At 48.1% G+C, this 22,436-nt stretch overlaps 1 protein-coding gene across 2 annotated transcripts in view; it reads left to right on the top strand.

Annotated features, from left to right (window-relative positions):
* Window positions 1–22,436, top strand: part of svep1 (sushi, von Willebrand factor type A, EGF and pentraxin domain containing 1) — a 49,651-nt gene that overhangs the window by 20,297 nt on the left and 6,918 nt on the right. For both annotated transcript variants that reach the window (XM_029840658.1, XM_003978565.3), the window contains exons 4-37: window positions 5,429–5,587; window positions 6,515–6,694; window positions 7,999–8,178; window positions 9,022–9,216; window positions 10,501–10,619; window positions 10,722–10,851; window positions 11,831–11,938; window positions 13,705–13,836; window positions 13,928–14,119; window positions 14,212–14,333; window positions 14,415–14,520; window positions 14,597–14,800; window positions 14,869–15,102; window positions 15,221–15,382; window positions 15,450–15,611; window positions 15,914–16,075; window positions 16,632–16,720; window positions 16,844–16,940; window positions 17,026–17,139; window positions 17,210–17,323; window positions 17,438–17,639; window positions 17,715–17,872; window positions 18,131–18,329; window positions 18,407–18,582; window positions 18,670–18,794; window positions 18,862–18,991; window positions 19,071–19,241; window positions 19,454–19,627; window positions 19,716–19,835; window positions 19,912–20,088; window positions 21,017–21,101; window positions 21,203–21,394; window positions 21,473–21,640; window positions 21,715–22,387. In XM_029840658.1, coding sequence (XP_029696518.1) covers window positions 5,429–5,587; window positions 6,515–6,694; window positions 7,999–8,178; window positions 9,022–9,216; window positions 10,501–10,619; window positions 10,722–10,851; window positions 11,831–11,938; window positions 13,705–13,836; window positions 13,928–14,119; window positions 14,212–14,333; window positions 14,415–14,520; window positions 14,597–14,800; window positions 14,869–15,102; window positions 15,221–15,382; window positions 15,450–15,611; window positions 15,914–16,075; window positions 16,632–16,720; window positions 16,844–16,940; window positions 17,026–17,139; window positions 17,210–17,323; window positions 17,438–17,639; window positions 17,715–17,872; window positions 18,131–18,329; window positions 18,407–18,582; window positions 18,670–18,794; window positions 18,862–18,991; window positions 19,071–19,241; window positions 19,454–19,627; window positions 19,716–19,835; window positions 19,912–20,088; window positions 21,017–21,101; window positions 21,203–21,394; window positions 21,473–21,640; window positions 21,715–22,387 — 5,711 coding nt within the window. The remainder of the gene's footprint in view (window positions 1–5,428; window positions 5,588–6,514; window positions 6,695–7,998; window positions 8,179–9,021; window positions 9,217–10,500; window positions 10,620–10,721; window positions 10,852–11,830; window positions 11,939–13,704; window positions 13,837–13,927; window positions 14,120–14,211; window positions 14,334–14,414; window positions 14,521–14,596; window positions 14,801–14,868; window positions 15,103–15,220; window positions 15,383–15,449; window positions 15,612–15,913; window positions 16,076–16,631; window positions 16,721–16,843; window positions 16,941–17,025; window positions 17,140–17,209; window positions 17,324–17,437; window positions 17,640–17,714; window positions 17,873–18,130; window positions 18,330–18,406; window positions 18,583–18,669; window positions 18,795–18,861; window positions 18,992–19,070; window positions 19,242–19,453; window positions 19,628–19,715; window positions 19,836–19,911; window positions 20,089–21,016; window positions 21,102–21,202; window positions 21,395–21,472; window positions 21,641–21,714; window positions 22,388–22,436) is intronic.

The raw sequence follows: 22,436 nt of genomic DNA on the forward strand, positions 1-22,436 counted from the left end.
GAGACTGCTCAGAACTGCTTAATAATCCCAGCCCTCATAGGCAAAAATCTAAGAAAGAGATCCAAATTGTTGGTAAAAGCAAAATCAGAGTGTATTTTTCCGCTCGCGTTGAAAGGCTCTTGATGTCTGAGCCCCCCCCCAGGTGTTTTTGGACACTCTTTCATGTCTTTGGGTTCTTCAGAAGTATTCCACTCCAGAGCAGGCTGTATGCAGACATGACTCAAGGGAAGCGTGCGAGCCTATATTAGTCCCTCCCTTAACGCCACATGTTCCAGCCCCGGCCCACCCTCCCTCCCCTCATTAAACCACCCATACATGTCTGTAAAAAAGCCCTAATTGATGACTACTGCTGCCGTGTAGCGATGCTGTAAAGCAGACAAAAATCTAAAAAGGAGGAGGCGGAGAGGCTATAAACTGGGGCAAATACGATATTCCTGCAGGTCAACATGAAAAACAAGGAACCACGAAACGGGCACAAGCCCCAAGCTGGAGTTGCGCAATCCCGAGAGCGCACACGTCAAAAAAATACCACCAATAAATTACATTGGTGTGAATAACTTAAGAAACAACGGCTTCTATTCCATTAACACAAATCCAAATCCATATTTCTGAGGGTCAGTGAGTTTAAATCTCATATTAACTCTGGGCTGGACGTGTTTATTACAGGTGACTAACACGCTGGCAGGACTTTTCAGCCTCGATCCAGGTCTGTGATTTTGGATTATTCTCAGCGGTCTGTGATTTCATTCCATGATTCAGTGCCTGACTTTTCCCCCTTTAACTCCGCTGTGATGTCTTCAAACTGTCTGAGCAGAACAAAAAAAGCACAAAACTTTCTTTTGTTTCGCCTGCAGCGTCGGACTTCTCCCTCATCTGGTGTTTGACCTGACAGTGCAGCTCAGAGGAAGCTTGGATCACTTTCTTGCTTACAGTCTTCCATCTTCTTGAACTTGTCTTCCCCATCTTCGTATCCAGCAGGTTTGACCCTTCCCCTGACCCCCATCCATCTCCCCATGCTCGCTGATAACCCTGGTCCTCCTTCCTCTCACTTTCTGATGCTTTTCCACCGACGTGCGTGTCAGTGTCGGCGTTTGTGTGATGGAAATCTCCGCTCAGTGGGAGGCGAGGTGGATGGTCGTAGGCTAAGGATGAAGGATCCCAGCAGGAGGAGAAGCAGATGTCTGCTTTTCTTCTCCTCTTACGCCTCGACCCACAAATTAGCTCCTGTGCGCGTCCTTAAAAAAGGTGTCCAAACCAAAGGACAACAGAAGATTATGTCCAAGTGCAGGCTGCAGCGAGACCGTTCCAGGTGTCTGGAGTCAGCGGAATATTTACGCGGGGTTATCTGTGACTCACGTGGCTTAAAGATTTGTTTAATCCACCGCAGATAGACCGTCTGAGGCTACTGTAGGGGGTGCAGACAGATTACTCTGTTGAGTTTTGCCTCATTTTGCAGTGTGAGGACAATAAGGTCATTTTACTCGATTCGGTTCGTGTTCAGCTGAACTCCTGGTAACTTGGTGAGTTTTTGCCAAGTTAACCGTGATTTTAAAGTTCCAAGGTTTCAAAAAAACGTATAGTTTCTCCTGGACAAGTGTCACAAAGCAACAATGTCGTTCGCTGAGGGCGAGCCGGCGTGTCCTGCTGTTCTCCAGGTGTGTTTTATGTGTCAGTTGGAAACAGCCTCACATTTGCGTCACACGTGTCTGCGTCGTCTCAAACTAGGACATTTTGCATCCGCTTTTAGTTTGGGCCGAAGGCACTGAGCGCATAATAATGATGAAAACTCCTGCTCGCGCGCGTGAGCGTCCTGAGCGTTGCCGAGCGACGAGAGCCCATGTGCACCGAGCTCACGCCACAAAGTTTTATCACTGCGTTTCTCAGCACACTGCCATCTTTAATCAGGCCCACCAGACCAGGGACCAACCTGTGTTTGTACAGTTGTTCTGCGGTTCGCCTCGCTCTGTCTGTAATAAGCATCCTTGGGAAATCCTTAAGAAGGCATCTAGCAATTACCCTGAAGTCACTCTCCTTTTTGGAACAGGGCTAAATAATAAGCAACGGAATACTAATTTTCTTGGTTTCCCTCCAAAGATCTGCCAAGCATCCCTCAGGGGAGGTTTTAACATCTTTGAGATCAGGGTGTCTGTGGACCATGTAGGTGGACAGCTGTGGAGCAGCCCCCCCTCCCTTATTTCCAGTCCACCTGGCAGCTGGAGGGCAGACCACAGCTCGACGGAACCCTGGAAATCTGATTCCGATACGCGATCCAAGAATCGGTTTTGAGTGATTCTTATCGTTGCGAACAGACACAACATGCAGCTGGTTTAAACTTTGGATTTTGTAAACTCTGTCTTTTCCTCTTTTCCTCTTCGTAAGGAGGTCACGACCCTGGGGAAACTCTGGCACACGGAGGCTGTGAGAATGGCTGACAGATGCCTGCATTGTCCTGTTTTGTCTGGTCATTTAAGGTTACTGGGATGCACTTAGAGGATGACCTACAGATGACTGGAGATGACCATTGGTGGTCATATATATATATATATAATCTGCTGTTTACTTAAGATAAAGTCTCTGTAAGACAGAGTCTCCGTTTTTGTGGGTTTCGGTTATACACTTTATTTGTCCTGTTGTCTATTTCTGCACCTAGCATGCATGTCCTTGAGCCACTTTAGTGGGAAGTTGCCTCACATGTAACCATTGTTTTCTCCATGAGAAATAGCCCGGAATTTGGTCAGGACCGCATTGGTCAGGATGTCATCCGGATTTAGAGATCGAATTCCCAATATCGCTGGACTCTTCCCTTTGAAGGAGTCTTAGTTAGAAAGAGAGGTCAGCACACACACACACACACACACACACACACACACACACACACACAGTGTAAGACTGTTAATTTAAAACAAACAAACATGGTTCGATGACCACGTCGACAGGAACCACGGTGCAGCGCCTCTTTACAGGTTCCACAGTGTTTCTTTCAAAAAGGAGTGGCTCATGATGAAGACCTGTGTGTGTGTGTGTGTGTGTGTGTGCAGAGAGAGAGAGAGCACAGTATTTGTGTTTTGGACAAGCAGAGTGTGCACCCCTAAACGAAAACCTCTCCACGGATCTCTGTTTGTCATTGTGGCCGAGGAGGCAGATGTTCTGGATCTCCTCTCTCCGTTTCCGCCCCAATCTGTTTTTAGGATCCGCTTAATCGAACGCAGCCTCCCCCCAGAGACGGGATAGTTTCTCGTGTGATATCAACTTTGGCTCCCGGGCCGGACGCGCTGCCAGTTTAAGTGAGTTACTTCATTTCTTGAAGAGGGGACTCGAACACATGAACAGACCTGCGCTTGTTTCTGTCACTGTCTGTCTTTAATCAGAGGCGAATGTGGTCTTACTGTGCGTTCAGAGGTGAGTCGAGGACATTTGAGGAATCCTTTGCGTGGCATTTATACCAGAACATCTGAACCCAGTATCTTTTCACGCATTTTAGCGTGTGGGCGAAGCACGTCACCCAGAGACGCTGTAGTCTGTCCACACCTCAGGTCAGGCGCGCTTACAGTACTGCTTTGACGGCGTCCGCACCTCCATAGGGTTACTGCCGAAAACACAGCGAGCTCTTTCTGTTTTACGGTCGCCTGGCCCGCTGACAGTCTGTTTCCTCTGTGAATGAAAGCTGCGCTCAGTCAAGTCAGCAGACATCAGAGACTGTGGCCTCCTGCCTGATTCTGACAGGGTTCCCCTTTTCTGTCCCCTTTTTTGATGACCCACCCCCTCCACACCATCCCTTCCCCTGTCCAGGTCTGTTGGCCATACACACGCGTGTGTACATCAAGGGTACGGGATTTCTACCGTCGTTGTCTGGGTCAATTGATATTCTCGTCATAAATGGCTCGGCCCGTAAACCTCGTGCGTGTATGTGAAACACATTCTTGAAGCCTTGAGAAGTCTTATGTAAGAGGCCTCCACTGAGTTTAAAGGACACCGGATGGACCAGCTGCATCAGCTGCTTTTGCTATTAACTAAACGCTCAGACACACACTCTCTCTCTCTCTCTCTCTCCCTCACACACACACACACACACATGCACAGGTATGTGCCACGTGGTTGTCCTGTGCTTGTGCGCGTGCATTTGATGTGGGTTACTGGGTACATTTCTGCACCAGCAGCCAGCCCGTTGAGCTTTATGGTGGGTTTACGTTTCCTCGCTGACCCGCCGTTGGGTCTCGGCTGAGGCGGGGCCGCTCGGCTGGGACGCCACGCTGGCTCACCAGTGGAAATTCACACCTGGCTTCTGGGTTAGCCCTGACTAAAACAAGTTGTGAAGATTCCTGTACTAGATTCTGTACAACAGACGGGTGATTATAAGGTTATTATCTAGACTTGCATTTTCATTTAAAGCTGCTCTAACTCCATCAAGCATTATTTTTCTTTTCACCGCGGTCTCCACTCGGCTGAAACTCCCCACCTCATTGACAGCCCAAACCAGAACTGTGTAGAGAACTGCCAGAGATTTCCATGCGCACTTACGTGCACACACACCCAAGCTAGACGGAGAATATCTTTACGCTTCCTGAAGTCATTTTTAAAAAAAGATAAAACCACTAAACTGCCTGAGACGTGCGGCAATGCGAGCGTTCAGCTAAGCTAAGTGACCGGCTGTAACGCACCGGCGCGCTCAGTGGTTACACAGTTAGTGCCGCTCATCTGCTGCAGCCATCAGAGGTTGCATTTCTTTATCTGAAATGCTTCCCTTGAAGTGCTTTTGGATAGACAAAGAAAAACAACAGAGGAAAATTGCTCTGGCTTTGGGGACCAACTGATTACTGTGTGGGTGTAAATTTCTCCCGCAATCGCTGTGAATTATGGGAATTACTTGCGTTTAATTACGGTACCTCTAACGTGACTGATAAGGGCTGTTGTACCGAGCAATTGCGTAAATCAAATAATCAAAACATTTATTGCAAAAACATCAGAGAGTTTGGAGTTTTATGGAACCACCGATGTGGACTCAGGCATTCGTGTATGAGTCTGCAAAGCAAATGATGGACCAGGGCTGCTTTCATGGAAATTGACAGTGAAAGAAAGAAGATGAGAGGATCAATATGACCCGTCCCTCTTCATCTTTACAGCCCCATCCTCCGATTGGAAACAGGTGGTTCTATTGGAGAACATGCCGCCACATGTCTTTACAGTCAGAAGATCCAAATTTCTGACGCTCGTAATATTTCTTTGATTGAATTAGTTGTTCTGTTTTCTTTGGGGCAATAACACAAAATTTCTCCTTGTCCTGTTCATCTGATGAAAAATCTCATAAATCTGTCAAGTTACTTTTCAGTTTTGGGCTCGAATTCTTTTACAAAATGTCTACTTTCCAAGTTTTCTATCTTTTTTTCCGGGGGGTAATGTTAGAAATCTGCACCTTCTCCATCCTCCACAGCATGTCCGCCGGGAACCTATAAACCCGAGGGAGCTCCAGGAGGCCCGGGTACCTGCCTGCCCTGTCCTGACGCCCAGCACACCTCCCAGCCCGGCAGCACCTCCATCAACGACTGCGTGTGCAAGCCCGGCTATCAGCCAGTAGGCATGACCTGCCAGAGTAAGTGATTTACCCCAGTGGGCCTTAACTGAAAACACAGACAATTAGCGTTGACAGCACCAGAAACAAAAACATCTCAGAGTCTGGATCACCTCCACCAACCTTTCGGCCTTTGTGCGTTTTGCATTTTCATGTCGTGCGAGGATTTCCCAGACAGCATCTGCTACGCAGCGCATGGCTGCGGCAGCAATGATCCGTGTTTTTCACCGAGCCATTAGAGTTGGCCGGGAGGTGCGAGCCACGGTTGCCTCCAACGCCCGGACGTCTCAGGAACAAAGCGTATACATCTGCACGTTTGAGCATCTCAAGGGAAAAGACGCTCCTTTTTGGAGTTATTATGCTAGGATAGACAACGGGTGTGGCTTCCTCTGTTCGCTACACCCTTCTGGGCGTTTTCCTTGATTTATAAGTCACATCCAACAGCGGACTTAAGATAATCCTTAAAAAATGCAAAATTTAATTCTAAGATGGTTCAAGGCCTCTTTAATGTGAAACACTCCAGTAAATTCTGATGTGCAGTGCTTAAGATTCAATCTGGACGAAGCAGTGAAGTCTATTTAGCCTGCAAGTCGACCAAGTTTTAATAAAAGGTGGTTTCTATGCTTTTCGACGTGATGTTTCCCAACATTGGGCATACTTTAAAGGAAATGTTCCATTTTTCCTTGGGGGGGGCAATCATTTTGACCTTAACTGGGAGAACATGTGGAAAATAAGAACACTGTGTAGCAATAACAAAGCATGAGGTTAGTTTTGGGGGGGTTTTGAAACCTTTTACTCATCGATTCCTGTAGGTTTTTCATCCCTTTTCTACAGAAGTGGGTCAGTGATTTCCACACTCTGGTCGATATAAAGGCACATGATGGTTTTCATACTTTCCACCATTAATGCTTCTGTGTTTTTGATGTGTCACTGCTGTTCTTGTCTCAGTGGTGTACTGCCCACCGCTGCCCCCTCCAGAAAACGGCCATTTCATCCAAAACGTGTGCAACAACCACTATGAGGCCGCCTGTGGCGTCCGATGCCTGCCGGAGTTTGACCTCCAGGGAACCAGCATCAGACTGTGCCAGGCTGATGGCACCTGGTCAGGAACACCAGCCAGGTGCACAGGTGAGGAAGAGAAGTAGCAAAATCATGCAGTCACATGACTTCCGTGGCGAATGAGCTTTAGAGCCGTATAAGGAGCCTGTTTTAAACACAGTTGGTTTAAATTTTACTCCCACATTTCCAATGTAAAGGTTGTACTTTTATGCCACTACAATGATTGAATTGCCAGACACTTTACAGACCACACTTTTATTATCTGGTCGTTTAAGTACATTTTATTTATTAACAGAAATCCCTTCCAGTCCTTTAAATGAATTCTCCTTCCTCTTCTTAAGTCCATTCAATAGAATCACACTAGCAATGGTCAGGGCAGATTAACGTTACCCTTCAGCATCGTGCAAAGGTAAATTCTCCTGATTATAGTGATTCCATATGATTTTCTGATTGATTGCAGCAGGATTCTCCAGACATGTCTCCCATTATTCCCTCTTACACCACAGGCAATAATCTAAAAGCCCTCAGAGCCAGCTGCCTCCCGTCTGATGTCTGCTGACTTCCCTAAACATTTGTGCAACAATAAATCGGGAGCGAGTCGATCTGCTGGCAATTGGCCACAACAGCCAGCAGGCTGCTGGAGCGAGGGGGATGGGGGGGACACAGACGGGTTTAGATTAAATAAGGGATCAACATTTACGAGGCTATCGCTTACTACTGCAGTGGGACGGTCCAAAGGAGGGGGGTGTCAGGAGCAAAATGGAAAAACTTGGGGCGAAAGCAATTTTAAAATGCAGATAGGTTCAGGAAAAGGCAGATTAATGAGGAAAACTGCAGGTGAAGCGTGGAGACACCAACAGCGTGAATGCAGAAATCCCTCGATGCCGAACCCAGGGTGTGTGTCAGAGATTTACAGCAGCGGCTTTGGGTCTATATTTTCGGAGTGTGTCTACATATGTCTGCTTCCATCTGTGTTACACTGGGTCTAGTCTTTGCCACAGTTCTGGAGGACCTCCCAGCTAGTGGAGCCCTGAGGGAGGGGGGGGTCTCCTCTGAACTGGTGTCTGCGTCTATGGGAGGTGATGAGAAATAACACGCTACACACCCTCTTCCAGACCGCAGCGTAACTCGTAACAGGCACACATCCCCCCACCGCCATTTTTTTTTATTTCACAGGGACTTTCGCTCTGTTTAATGACAGGCCAGACCCCAAGTGAGATAATAGTACTGAACATTCCTGCCCATGATTTATCACATCCTCATCCTCTTGAGTTATGAGCAATACCTGTGTTTTGAAAAAAGAATCATATTAAGGGTAAGAGTTTGCTGGAGGTTTTTCTTTCTTATATAATGTTGTATATTTCGACACACAGTCCGCTCCTGCCCGCCGCTCTCCCGTCCCAAGAAGGGTTTTCTGAGGTGCAGCAACAGCGGCGCCTCCAACAGGACAGAGTGTCAGGTGGGCTGTGAGCGAGGCTACAGGCTGGAGGGACCCTCCAGGCTCACCTGCCAGGCTAACTCCCTGTGGAGCGGACCCCAACCTCGGTGTGTGGGTAAGCCCTCGTCGCTCTGCAACCCCTGTCTGATCTCGCGTGTTACAGCCGAGGGAAATCCTTCCCTTTTAATTAGCATCTCGCTAACGGATCGGGGAAGTTCTCTGTAAAAGCACGGAGGATGTATACTCACATAAGCACCGTGGTTAAGCTCATGGTATATTTGCACAGAGCCCCGCCGCATCATTGCATCTGTTTTCTCATAGCAAATCACTCGCTGCCACGTGCACCCAAAATTACACACGCCGGCTTCAGAACTGATAGTTAAGTTAAAATAGTTGCGCGTCCTCCCGCTGGCCGCAGGGAGCACCCAGGTCAGGCACACCAACTCACAAATAAGGGCCGGGGCGAGAGCCACAGACCTCTGACTGATCCAGCCAGCCGGCTACATTATTCAGGAGCCCACGAACTTCCAGAAGACACTGTTTGCTGATAGCGAGCGCCGTTCCCCCACACATGCTCGGCCTGATTTACGCTTTGTTTACTCGACCACCTCGGCTTCTCCTGCTTGCTGTTTTTTCCTTTTTGACACTGCTGAGAGGGTGTGCGGCAGTAGAGTGGCTTGTTTTAATGTTTGTTTCTACAGGAGTGAAACGTGAGAGATATGGGGGGGTTACATCTAATTGAAGAGTCTCAGTGTGGATCTCCCCTCTGCCGAGATGCATGAGAAGTGTGTGCGTCCTGTGGTCCAGGCTAGGCTTTTCAAACGTGCCACCTAAATATAGCTTATTCAACTCTTCTGCTCTCAGCTGCCAGTATATAAATGTGTGGATATGCGGACCAAAGATGGAACCAGCAGTAGATATCACATTTAACCCCGTATGTGAACGCTCCTTTCCTCAGAGGTGCGTTGCCCCCCCATCACAACCCTGAAGAACATCTCACTGTCGCCTCCTGCCTGCGGGAAGAGACCAGCGTCCCCGGGCTCCACTTGTCTGCTCACCTGCCGAAAAGGTTTCACACTCCTGGGAAACCGGAAGGCCGTGTGCCTGGGCTCTGGAAACTGGACAGCTAACATCCATAAAGCCACCTGTGCAGGTATGAACCTCACTTGCGCATACCGTTACATCAGTGACATAAAATATGGATTTATACGTCCATGCTAGCCCAGTATTCCCAGTCTAATTTAACCTTTCTGCCACAATATTGCCAGTTTATATTTCCCATCTTGAGGTAGATGGTGATCATCACTTCATGTAACCTTGAATAAGCCCTTAAAAAGAGGTTTTAGCTTTCTCTAATCAGCTGGCCTGACCTTTAATAAAGCAATAAGGAGAAAGAACCAGTGTGGAGCAGAAAAAAGATCTAAAAAGAAAGCGGCTGGAATTTTTTCCATTGCCCCCCTTCCCCCTCTGCATTGTCGCGGCACTTTTGCAGACTGGTTAGAGTGGTTAGTTAACTCAGACCATACCACGCCAGAGCTCCGGGCTTTGGCTGGACCGCAGCCCTCCGTGTCGCCCCGCAGGTGAATCAGGTGGTGCAGAGCTGCTCAGCATGCCCACGCATCCACTCAGCCTCCCCCCGCTTCACTTCCCTGCAGCGCAGCTTCGCTAATGAAGGACTGCTTCCATTAAGGAGAGGAAGAGATGCCATAAAGATGAAAACGAAGGCGGGGTGGACACGGGGCGCGAGGGGAGAATGAGTCATCCGTAGGTGTTTTATGACGGGGAGTTGAGGAAAGACGAGCTTTCCCGATTCCCTCAGGCCAAAAAAATGGTGATGGAAGAAGGATAAAAGGGAGGATGAGGTATGTGGATGACCCATTATAATGGGAATTAGAAGTTGTTGCAGATTGGAAAGGACAATCATGGTGATTTTAGCAAATAATTATTTTATCCAACAACATCTCTATCTCTAAAATGATCTCTTATTTTCCTATTTACAAACTTTGATCCTGGAAAGAATGCGTGTGGCCTAAATGAGTTCTGAATTTGTAGGAGGTGGGATGGTGTTTTTATTAATCGGCTCTTCTAACAAGGATGTTCTTTGGAGCAGTTATTGCATTTAATTTCAGTTCCCTCTTGATGAAACCAAGATTTTATCATCACGGCGAGGTATTGAGCTAATGGATGGAGAGAGAGATAAGGGACACTTTAAACCACTTATGGTTTAAATGTGACGTCAGCGGCGCTGGATGCTTGTTGGAGCTGTGACAGCATTGCACTCTCCTTTTGATTCGTTAATGAGCGATAATACGCGTGAAATGAAAGAGGTCACAGGTCAGATGACATCACGCACGCATTAGGCGCAAGATCATCTTGTGTGCAGATGTTGCGTTTGCATATGAAAGAATGTGAGACTTTTTTATGTGTGTTTCTTTAGATGCTGAACCACCGTGGCTCCAGTGTCCCGAGGACGTCGTCTCAGGGACAGACGAGCGCCGCGGAACCACTAACATTAGATGGACCGTCCCGACTGCCACTGACAACTCTAATGAAGAGGTTGGAATCTAGAAGAAGTTTGGGCCTAGTAAAAAAAGTGCATTGTAACGTTGTCGGACCACTCGTGGCGTGCAGTAATGTATTCTACCTTCCGTCCACCAGGTGGCGGTGCAGGTGAAGCCAGTTTATACCCCTCCTCAGCTTTTCCCCATTGGGAATGAAACCATCACATACATTGCGACCGACCGCTCGGGGAACCAAGCTAATTGCTCGTTCACCGTCACTGTCGTGGGTGAGTCCTTCCGTTCGCCTCAGCTGGCGCGCGTTGATGTGAAATGTGTTTTGTTTGAGTCTCGTGGTCAACCTGACTAATCCCAGCGCAAAGCCAAGTGTTTATACATAAAGCACTTTCCATACACAGAGAAGATTGAAGAGGTTCTGGGCTGTTGCACTAATAAATATATAAATACAGTGATACGAATAATAAAAGGGCAATCTGAGTAGTCAAATATTGAGTTATTACCTCAGTTTGTTCCTTTGCCCCCACAATTGTGCGACCAAAATAGCTGCAACATATTAATGCTTAGGAAAAATAGCCATAAAGAAGTCTTCTTGCCCAGTTATTTGGCGTGTCAAGTTCCCGACTGCGAGCCAAAGACGCTACTTTATGCTGGTGTGGAAACATTTGTCACACACTGGATAATCTGTTTAGATTTTAAGTGGCTGCAGCATGAGTGTTGTGGGATAAGCCAAAGTCCGTCAGCTGATATTCTTCATCATCTTTGTAAGCCAGTTACTGGAAAGCATCTATACACGCTCGGACAGATGCCCCCCCCCCCCCCCCCCCACCCACCCAAGTGTGTTGCTTATTCGTCCCTCTGCGCCGCAGCTTATTCCTGTCATTTAATGTAAAAACATGTTTAAATGAGGCGTCCGCAAGCGCCTCCAGCAGGTGCCAAACAGGTTACTTTAGAGAGTGAAAACGGGTGTCCCATGTCGACCGCTCGATAATCACAGCAGTCAGAGGGGGAAAAAACCTCAAGCATGGTAGCCATGAACATTTCCACATGTTATTATGGTGGTGGAACGCTGTGGGTTTTTATTAGAGACATATGTTTAGCGAGAGCCCTCTGACACTCTGCACTGTTGTACTGTCAGATCACAGCGGCACTCTTTGCCCGTCTGGCCCTCCTACAGTAAATATTGTCTGGAAAATGGATGCAAATGGTTCCTTACGCCTTCCTTTTTAACGACTTCCTATCCCTTTCAAGATACGGAGCCCCCGGTCATTGACCGATGCCGGTCGCCGCCCACAGTCCAAGCTGCAGACATCGAGACGGCGGTCGTTTGGGAGGTGCCGCAGTTTTCCGACAACTCAGGTATGTCGGGTCCCCGTTTCTCAGACGGCAGCTCCGGTGGATGGTTTATTCTTTTGCTCCTCTGTTCCACTGCGCTCCACCCTCTTCCTCCGCCGATGATGGATAAACAGGATCTTTTCCGACTGGAAAATGGGGATCAGGGGCAGGCTTTAGGTGTACATCTGTGCATGTGAATAACGGTGAAAGACACCAGGCCTGTAGTCCAGCAATGGGAGGATGTTTGTGAGCCTGTGTTTATGGGAGGGAGATATACAGAATACAACTTGGACAGATAAAATTGCAGCAGCATCTGCTAATGTGATCAAAACAATAAAGTGGGAGAAAGCAGCAGGAATCAGGTGGTTTTTCAATGGAACAACTGCGTTTTTGTGCCAGACTCAGGAGTTATTTGTTAGTGAACATTTCTAATCACAGTTTTGAATCTAAGTACGAACGCGAATCCGTTTTGCGGGTGAATTTTAAGCTGCCGTGTTGGACAGCTCCATAAAAAAACAGACCCGGTTTTCTTGTTCCAGGCTAATTCGAGAGGTCACAATACAAATTCTAGACTTTATGTGTAACCTCTGTCTTTTTATGGTCCTTCTCACTGCTGCAGTCCTGAGTGATGTAGGCCAAACCTATAAAGTGCATCAACGTCAGTCTGCCAAATAGGTTAGGTTTTGGAGAAGCGGCTGGTTTTCTCCTGGCACCGGTAACTATACTCAAACAGCCGACAACAAAGCAGAGTTCTCCAGGTTTCCAGCTCAGAGCCTGGCCTTTGTAATTTAGTCTGGCTCCACACACACACACACACACACACACAGATACATACACACAGAAACTACACAAATACAGGTCAGATGTACAGATCGCAGACTGGGACACTCACATGTGCCATGACTTATCATCCCATCTGTATCCAGGACCAGTCCCACCTGTCTGAGAAGGTGCTGTCTCATCAGCCAACAAACACACACACAGACACGCACACACACGCTCAAACGTCGTAATGACAGACTGCAGAGGCTGCACTCTGGGCCACACGACGTCAGACCAACGCCGCTTCAACGCAAGTGTTTTGTTTTTCCAGGCCCACACCCTGATGCCAGTCTATATATAGTCTGCACAGACACACACACACACACAGTCGTACACATACACACACATAGAAGCTGAGACACCAGACTCCAGTAGGCTAGACGTGTGTCAGCTCCGCGCCAACAGTGTTTAATAGAGGAGGTGAAATAAATGGTTGTTAACTCACTGTTCTCACTAATTTCTTCTGTTGTTCTAACCTTGTCATTCATTCTCCCAAAGCTGCTGCATTTATGTTCGCAGACCCCCCCCCCCCCACACACACACACAGACAGATGATTATAACATATAGCAGTGAGTGAAATCTTTACGTGAAGTGACGACGTATAAACACATATATGCTCTCTGTCTATCATCACTCTCTTCATATTTGCTTTTTCAATCAGCCTTGACACTTTTTCCCTCTCCAGTCCCAAGAACTGATCTTTTTTTCCTGCCACTAAGTGAGACATTGTTCTCATTTCAGCATATTTTCTTGAACATAACCTCTTTGCAAACGAGTCAGTCTGGAAAATGGGAAAAGGCCAAGACTGCCATCTGCAGTGTGACTGGAGTACAATTCCCTTTTTCTTTTAAAAAAAACCCTGCATTAATGAATAATAGCATTGTTATAAGAACATAGTGACCGCACAGTACGTGTTATAATAAATGTGCAAGCAACACTGTTGTGTAAATATACATCTCTTTCTTAGGAGGTCGCCTCACAGTCACCAGCAACCACAGTCCGGGCTCCTGGTTCCCAGTAGGTGAGACACTGGTCCAGTACACAGCTACTGATGCAGCAGGAAACAGTCGCACCTGCAACCTCACCATCACTGTGCAAGGTAAACAGCCAGCAAGCTTGATAGGAACACTGGGAGCACCGCTTGGCTTAAGCACAACAGTATGATTGGACTGTCATACATACCTTTTCAGGGACGACCTGCGAGCAGCCGTACATCCCAGTTAATGGGGAATTCGTCTGCTCTGATGAGGAAGAGGGTGTTAACTGTACTCTCCACTGTAATGATGGCTACAGCATCACTCAAGATGCAGTGCACAGCTACTTCTGTGCTTACAACGGCGTGTGGGAGCCTCCCTATTCTCCAGACAGACCTGACTGCTCCGGTATGACCGACACGTTGGCGCTAAAAACACAAGTGGGTTCTATAAAAACAGCACGCAGCCTGTAAATTAAAGCCCTGTTCTGTGTTTTGCAGTGAACCGCATGGCAAACAATGGGTTCAAACCATTTGAGATGCTTTTTAAAGCATCCCGATGTGATGAATTGGACCTGGTTGAAGCCTTTACCGGAGAGTTCAACACCAAACTGAGAGGCATGGTGAGGAGCTTTAAGTATACAGACGCCCATATGAATTGTGTCATAAATCAGTATTTGAATCGGCTATTTTCTTCCTTGCAGCTCCCCAACATCTGTAGCAGCAGTGATGTCACCTGCAAGCTGGAGATGATGCCACAGGGCCACTGTCTGGAGTACAACTATGACTATGAGAATGGATTTTCCATTGGTAAGACTGAAGACTCACACTTGCCTTTAAAGGGAATACATCATGACTCGACTCTGACTTTCTGAATGTTTACCAGGACCAGGAGGTTGGAGCAACAGCGGGGGCGCTCAGGGTACCCAGGATTACGCTTATTTCGAGTCCGGCTTCGCCACAGGCGCGCGCCCGCTCGCCAGACAGCAGCGGGACACCGCCGTGCGGCCTCACCCGCTGGCAAAGAGGCTACGGAGAATCAGGCGACCGACCAGAGACCAGAAAATCCAGATCTTTTTCAACATCACAGGTAATGGGGGGGGGGGAGGAGTAAAGAAAGGGCAGTTTTAACTTCAGGATTATTGTTTAATCTTCCAGCCAGCATCCCTCTGCCTGTATCGAGAAATGACTCTGTAGAAGTGGCCAATCAGAGGAGGCTCCTGCGCACGCTGGAGCAACTGACCAACCGCCTGAAGAGAACGCTGGCCAGGCAGCCGCTGTCCAGTTTCCGCGTGTCTTCAGAGATGATCGTGGCTGATCCAAAGTCCCTGGAGGGCAGGAAGGCCTTCCTGTCATGCAGACCAGGCTCCGTGCTCAATGGCAGGATGTGTGGTGAGTAAGAGGAGATCACCACGTACATTTTCCTAGACATTGCGCAATATCTCGACTGAAATACCTTTGATCTTCATGCGTTTAGCTTTGATTTACTGTTTTGAATTCACTATTGCAGTCCAGTGTCCGGTGGGTACCTACTTCTCCCTGGAACATAACGAGTGCGCGAGCTGCTGGCTGGGCTCCTACCAGGACCAGGAGGGTCAGCTAGAGTGCAAGTCCTGCCCTGAGGGATCCTCCACAGCTTACCTGCACTCCCGCAGCATCACCGAATGCAAAGGTAAGATCGATGTGATACAGTCAGTGCTCGTGCGTGTGTGAAACTTACTTTTTTGGTGCATTTGCAGGGCAATGCAAGCCCGGCACTCACTCTGCGAACGGACTGGAGATCTGCGAGTCGTGCCCGCTGGGTCACTACCAGCCGGGTTACGCAGCCAGGGATTGTCTTGTCTGTCCTGAGGAGACCTCGACGGTCACCAGAGGAGCAGTGGCGGAGGCGGAGTGTGGAGGTGACACAGTTTATCCCCCCCTAGTGTCCTATCAACATGCTCGCACTCATCTAATCATTTCGAACCATTAAATGCTGCTAGGTAACAAAACAACAAACAGAATTCCTCAGTACAAATGTGTATTCAGTATCTGCCAATTCCTACATGGAAATTATAATGATCAATGTGGAAATTTTTAAACGTGAAGTTCCCTGTTGAAATACAAATACTTGTAAACTGTAGATCTTTCAGCATTATTCTTTTTTTGGTAATTTTCCCTCAACAGTCTTTCTATTTTTGACTCCTCTCTTCCTCTCTCTCAGTCCCCTGTTCAGCAGGTCATTTTTCCCGCACCGGTCTCGTTCCCTGCTATCCCTGCCCCAGGGATTATTACCAGCCAGACCACGGCCGCTCTTACTGTCTCTCCTGCCCATTCTATGGAACCACCACTGTTGTGGCGGCAACAACTATACAGCGATGCTCAAGTAAGTGCCAAGCAAATGTTGGCTCATCTACATACCAGCCTTCCCAGACTCTGAATACGTCTTTATAATGGGACTTTTTTGACACCGACGAACAAAATCAATGTAAAATGTGACCCAAATTGGACTGTTTTAATAGTAGAGTTTTACTTTTAACACTGCCACGCTGTGTTGACTGTAACCTTCTGGCAATTAAAATGATTTATGTTAAATTCCAACAAGAGCTGCCAAAAGAGCAAACTTTGTTTCCGAAGTGTGTGTGACAGCTTTTCAAATAAAACCTGTAAGAGATCAATTCAGTTGTTTTTAAAATTAAAAAAAAAAAAAAAAAAAAGAAGCCACGCAGCATTGGGGGGCGGGGGATTTATGTGATTTTTATTGCACTGTTGAATGGAAATAACTATTACTGCATTCCTGGCCTGTGGGAATGAAAAGCGGCGCGGACAAGCTGCCAGGTTTCGATGAGACTTCGGGCCTTTTTCAGGCGCACCGTAACCGTCTGCGTCTGGTGGTTTTTCCAGCTCATCTCAGTTTACGTTTGTCTGGGTGTCGTTGTCAGGTTTTAGTTCCAGTTTTCTCCCAAAAGAGGAGAGTGTGACTGCAGCTCCAGAGGTGAAGGTCAGCGAGGACTACCAAGCAAGCAGTCAGGTCGGTTTCAGCTCCAAGAAACCCATTTAATCATATGCCTGATAAACCTGCAGATGTTTTTAGAGCAAAGTAATTCAGTGTTTCATTAAGTTCCAATGACAGTTTAATTTGCTGATAAATCAGGTGTTCCACGAGTGCTTCCTGAATCCCTGTCAGAATAAGGGCACCTGTGAGGAGGTTGGAGCGGGATATATCTGCACCTGCATGCCCGGGTTCACAGGTAACCCACCGCCCAAACCACTGGTCACACAAGTAATTTATAGATGAGCGGTAGTTTACTGTTGCTAATGGCGTTTGTTACTCAGGGGCCAAGTGCGAGGTTGACATAGACGAGTGTGACTCGGCTCCATGTCAGAACGGGGGCTTGTGTAATGACGGTATGGGAGAGTTCCAGTGTGACTGCAAGCCTGGGTTTATAGGTGAGTGGTGTGGATCACACATCATTCTCAATGTTTCCCAAAAACAGCATTTAACCTCTGCTTCTGTCAGGCGCCGTGTGTGAGGCGGAGGTGAACGAGTGCATCTCCTTCCCCTGTCTGAACAAAGGCGTGTGCGTGGACGAGGTGAACAAATTCACCTGCAGCTGTGCGGCGGGATTCACAGGTTGGAATTTTACTCCAAAATGTGCCTTTTTTGGTTATTTTCTTTCACAAACCCGCATTTTGTCGAGCCGTTATCGGTGGTACGTAACTAGTTTTCACCGTCTTCCTGCCGCAGGGTCCCGCTGTGAGCTGGAAATAAACGAGTGCCTCTCCAACCCCTGTCTGAACGGAGGTGCGTGCGAGGACCAGACAGGCGGGTACGTTTGTAACTGCCCGGTCGGCTTCTCAGGTGATCACTGCGAGGTCGACGTTGATGAGTGTTACAGCGCCCCCTGTCTCAATGGAGGCCATTGTCAGGATGGCATTGATAGTTTCAGGTAACGATCCAAGACTAATCAGTAAGATGCAACCACGTGTGCCTGAGTGAAAACGTGCCTTCCTCCTCTTCTCAGGTGTCGGTGCGCGCTGGGCTATCGCGGCCACCTCTGCGAGGTGAACATAAACGAGTGCGAGCCCAACCCCTGCGTGAACGGGGCCAGCTGCATGGATGGTCTGGGTTCATATACCTGCCGCTGCCTCCCTGGGTTCAACGGAACCAGGTGTGAGACAGGTACTATAGGACAGGGGACACGTCGCCAGGGCAACTGTATAGGCGGGAAAGAAAAACCAAATTTCTATGATTTTGTGAAAATCTTCCATCAACCACAGCTGAAGTGTACGTTTATTGTTGTGTTTTGTGTCTCTGTGGACTTCAGACTGAAATTAGACTGATTGTGATTTCAAAATTAAACGACAAGAGCGGAATGTGGTCAAAGCAGCCTTTTTATTCTCCTTTTGCCTCTATTGTAATTGCTTCTTATCCTATCAGAGATGTCCTCGGCTTTCAACCTCGACTTCGAGGTGTCCGGTATCCACGGTTACGTGATGATGGATGGAGTGATGCCAGCTCTGACAGAGATTACCTGCACCTTCTGGATGAGATCGACTGACACCACTAATTACGGCACACCCATCTCCTACGCCGTGGAGGGCAGCGACAATGCTTTTCTTCTCATCGACTATAACGGGTTGGCACCACCTCGCGCTGCATCACAGATGTGCACGTAGAACCTGTTCCAATGCCTGGTTGTTTCTCTCTCTACAGTTGGGTCCTCTATGTGAACGGGAAGGAGCGGATCACCGACTGCCCCGCGGTGAACACGGGTCAGTGGTACCACATCGGGGTGTCCTGGCGGAGCTGGGATGGGGACTGGAGAATTTACATCAATGGAAAGCCCTCAGATGGGGGCAAAGGCCTGTCAGTCGGCACCACTATCCCAGGTGTAGTGCTATCTTCAACCTGTTTTACTGCTTAAAAGAAGAAAATCTGTTTTGCTTGGATTTAAACTGTGGCTGTGGTTATTGTAGCGGGTGGAGCTTTGGTATTAGGCCAGGACCAGGATCAGAGAGGCGAGGGTTTCAATCCAGTGGAATCTTTTGTGGGCTCCATCAGCCAGCTGAACATTTGGGATCGCGTTCTCACACCGCAGCAGGTGAGTGTGGCTGTTTAACTGCATTATTTCACTTACTTTATAATAAATTATCTTCTCTTTACTGTAGATCAAGGTGCTGGCCAGCAGCTGTCCGACTTCTCATGTCGCCCACAGAGGGAACGTCCTTGCTTGGCCGGACTTCCTCGCCGGCTTGGTGGGCCGTCTCAAAGTGAACCTCAACAGCATTTTCTGTGCAGGTATAAGAAGATTAAACTGTAAACTGCAGCATCGGCTCACTCGCCCATCAAAACCAGAACGTATTTGCGGTTCCTCCAGATTGCCCCAAGCTGGAGAACGCAGTCTCCCACCTGCATACCTCCACTGTGGAGGTCAAAGCCGGAACCCAGGTGCGGCTGTCCTGCGATCCCGGGTTCTACCTGTTGGGGGAGCCAGTGCTTCAGTGCCAAAATAAAGGAGAGTGGAGCCACCCCCTGCCTAGCTGTGAAAGTAAGCCACAACTCTATTAAAATAAAAAAAATAGGCAAATAAAATTGTCATGATCGAGATTGTGAGGAATCCTTTGTTTTAGAAACAGCAAAATTGTCTTCCTGTCAACATGAATACTTCTATTCTATCTCCTACTATATGATCCTGCTCTGCTACAACTAATACATTTATCAGTAGGGAGATAATAGAACCCTGAATTCTGTGCCTCACAGGGGTGTCCTGTGGGCCTCCCCACCCGCTGGAGAATGGCTGGTTTCAAGGAACAGACTTCCAAGCTGGAAGCTCTGTGGAATATCAGTGTAACGCAGGATTTTACCTGTTGGGAGACACCAAAGTTCACTGTGCTAACAGTGGCAAGTGGGGAGGAAATTCACCAGCCTGTCTTGGTAATCTCCCATAGAGAAAATTGAGTGTTGTTTAATTAATGATGAGCATGGAAAAGAAACGTGTTGAGTGTAATATGTCTGTGGTCAGATGTGGACGAGTGCGCTCTGGGGTCAGACTGCGACAAACACGCCAGATGTCTGAACACAGAAGGTTCCTACACGTGCACGTGTAAGCACCCGTACAGCGGAGATGGCAAAAACTGCACAGGTAACAAGGCACGGCTTAAAAACTCTCGCTGAACTCTCTGATCCAACATTTCTAACTTTTAATTGCATTTCCCCAGAGCCGGTGAAGTGTAAAGACCCCGGCTCTCCAGACCTCGGTCACAGAGAGGGCAACAACTTCCTAATGGGTGGTGAGGTCGTTTTTGGCTGTGGGCTGGGCTACGAGCTGGTGGGCCCCCCTCGCCTCCATTGTCTGGAGACTGGAAACTGGGACAATCCCATCCCCTACTGCAGAGGTGAGGAGAGCCTTGCTGATTCAGCAGTGCTTGTGTTCTACCACAAGAGGAAGCCATTTGACTTTAAGACTATAAAAGGAAAGGCACACGTAAGGATGACATTGCAGCTTTTATCTCCTGATAGGTCCTTTTGTTTAAGCAATGCTCTTTATTTTGAATTTCATAGCTGGTTGCATTTTACCATTAAAATGTTGAAAATGAGCAAGTCATTGATACATCACAAAACTTTCTGACGTTACCATTAGTAATTATGTCAGTATGGTTTTTTGTTCCGTATGAAAAGAGTATTCCAACTATTTATTCAGTTATTATTACGGAGATCGGAGAGGTTGTGGAAAAGCGTGCGTCGCGTACATTTAAAGCATCACGAAAATGTGTGTGTGTGTGTACGCACATTTGAACAAACACAGGTTACATGCCTGACGTGATATCTTGTGCTGCTGTAAATGCTTTGTAAATGCTCCTTTGTCATCCACTGTGGACTGGAAAAGCTTAAGTCACTGCAGCAGTCTGATTGGCTCCCGGCCACATTCTTTCTGCCAGAGAAAAGGAGAATTGACTTGCACGGGCTGAAACAAACGTTCCAGATTTGGAAATTTGGCTGCTCCGGTCCAAAAGGAAGCTTCTAAGGTTTAATTTGTGAAGCCGTTTCTTTAAGACAACGTTGTGGGCCAAAAAAGACATTGAAGTGGGTGTAGCGAGATTGAATCAGACTTTCTGGGAAGACAAACCTCACGGTGATGAAATTATTCACAGTTTCCTCCCACAACCTTGTTTTTATCAAAACAAATGTCAATATATCACCTTTAGTTGACAATCTGGTCTACATTCAATCAATAACAGTGCTTGAATGCTATCTGTCCCTAATGTCATCTGTTTTTATTCACAACTAAGCAGTTTCTAATCACTTTTGTGATGTCATCTTTAGCCCTGTCCTGCCTAAACCCAACCGTTCCCGAGAACTCCGTCATGAGTGGAAGTAATTTCACCTATGGAAGCAAGGTGACTTTCAGGTATTATTTACATCCTCTGCGGTGCCACGTTGTAGCAACGACAGCGGGTAGAATCTGCCAAGCTCTCACGTCCACCTCCCTGCACCTCTCGGCGTGTTTAGGTGCATGAAGGGATTCCTCCCTCCGATCTCCTATGAGTTCCAGTGTATGGCAAGTCTGAGGTGGAGCGGGACGCCACCTCTCTGTCACCCGGTCACCTGCAGGGAGCCTCCCAGTGGTGTCAACGCTGACTACACTTTCAAGACAAACACATATCAATCAAGGGTCACGTACACCTGTTTGGAGGGTTACAGGTATGATGAGTGAGTGTGATGCTGTAGCTGTGCCGGTGTTGGACTACAGTGTAATCTCAGTAGCGTGTCCGTACGAAGACCACAGGGGTCCATGGAAGTGGTGTGCGAGGAGACGGGGGAGTGGAGCAGGCCCGTCCCCCGCTGCGTGAGCGCTCTGTGTGGCGAGCCTCCGACCTTACGAGACGCCGTCACTGTGGGAGAGAACTATGAAGTGGGAAGCAAAGTGCACTATGTTTGCAAAGAAGGGTAAGATGATTAAAAAAAAAAAAAAAAAATGTATCAACTGATAAGGGGGTTTATATTTGCTGTTTCCTCTACAGCTACACTCTAATTGGCCCAGAGGCAAGAGAATGTCTGGCAAGCGGCCAGTGGAGCGACACCTCCACCCAGTGCGTGCCTCGCTCCTGCGGGCCCCCGCCTGCCATCGACCACGCCGAGCCCTACGAAAGCCACCAACTCTTCGGGGACACCGCCAACTACTTCTGCACTGATGGCTACATCGCCGGCAACAACTCTAAGATGGTGTGTAACGCTCAGGGCCAGTGGGCTCCCCCCGACGGCGCGACGGTCCCCCGCTGCATCGCAAACTTCTGCTCACGTCCGCCCGAATTACCCAATGCGATTTTAGATTCAGTCAGCAAGCCCAAATACCCCAGCAGCACTGAAGTGAGCTATAAATGCGAGGAAGGCTTCATGCTCAACACCACCGCCACGCTGAGATGTCTGATGGGGGGGGAATGGGACCCTTCACCATATCACATCGGCTGCGTCCCTGTGAGGTGCTCCCGGCCGGAGAGCATTGACCGCGGTTACGTTAGCGGCTCAAACTACAGTTTTGGTGCCGTGGTGGCGTACAGCTGCGATAAAGGCTTCCTGATCCGGGGAGAGAAAAGGAGGACCTGCAAAGCCAACGGAGAGTGGGGAGGAGTGCTGCCTTCCTGCGCCCCTGTGACCTGCCCATTGCCTCCTCTCCTGAAAAATGGATACATCCAGGTTAGTCCCAGACACTTAATATTTTCCCCCGTTTACCCAGGAGGTGAAG

Source organism: Takifugu rubripes, chromosome 8, assembly GCF_901000725.2.
Source record: "Takifugu rubripes chromosome 8, fTakRub1.2, whole genome shotgun sequence".
NCBI lineage: Eukaryota > Metazoa > Chordata > Actinopteri > Tetraodontiformes > Tetraodontidae > Takifugu > Takifugu rubripes.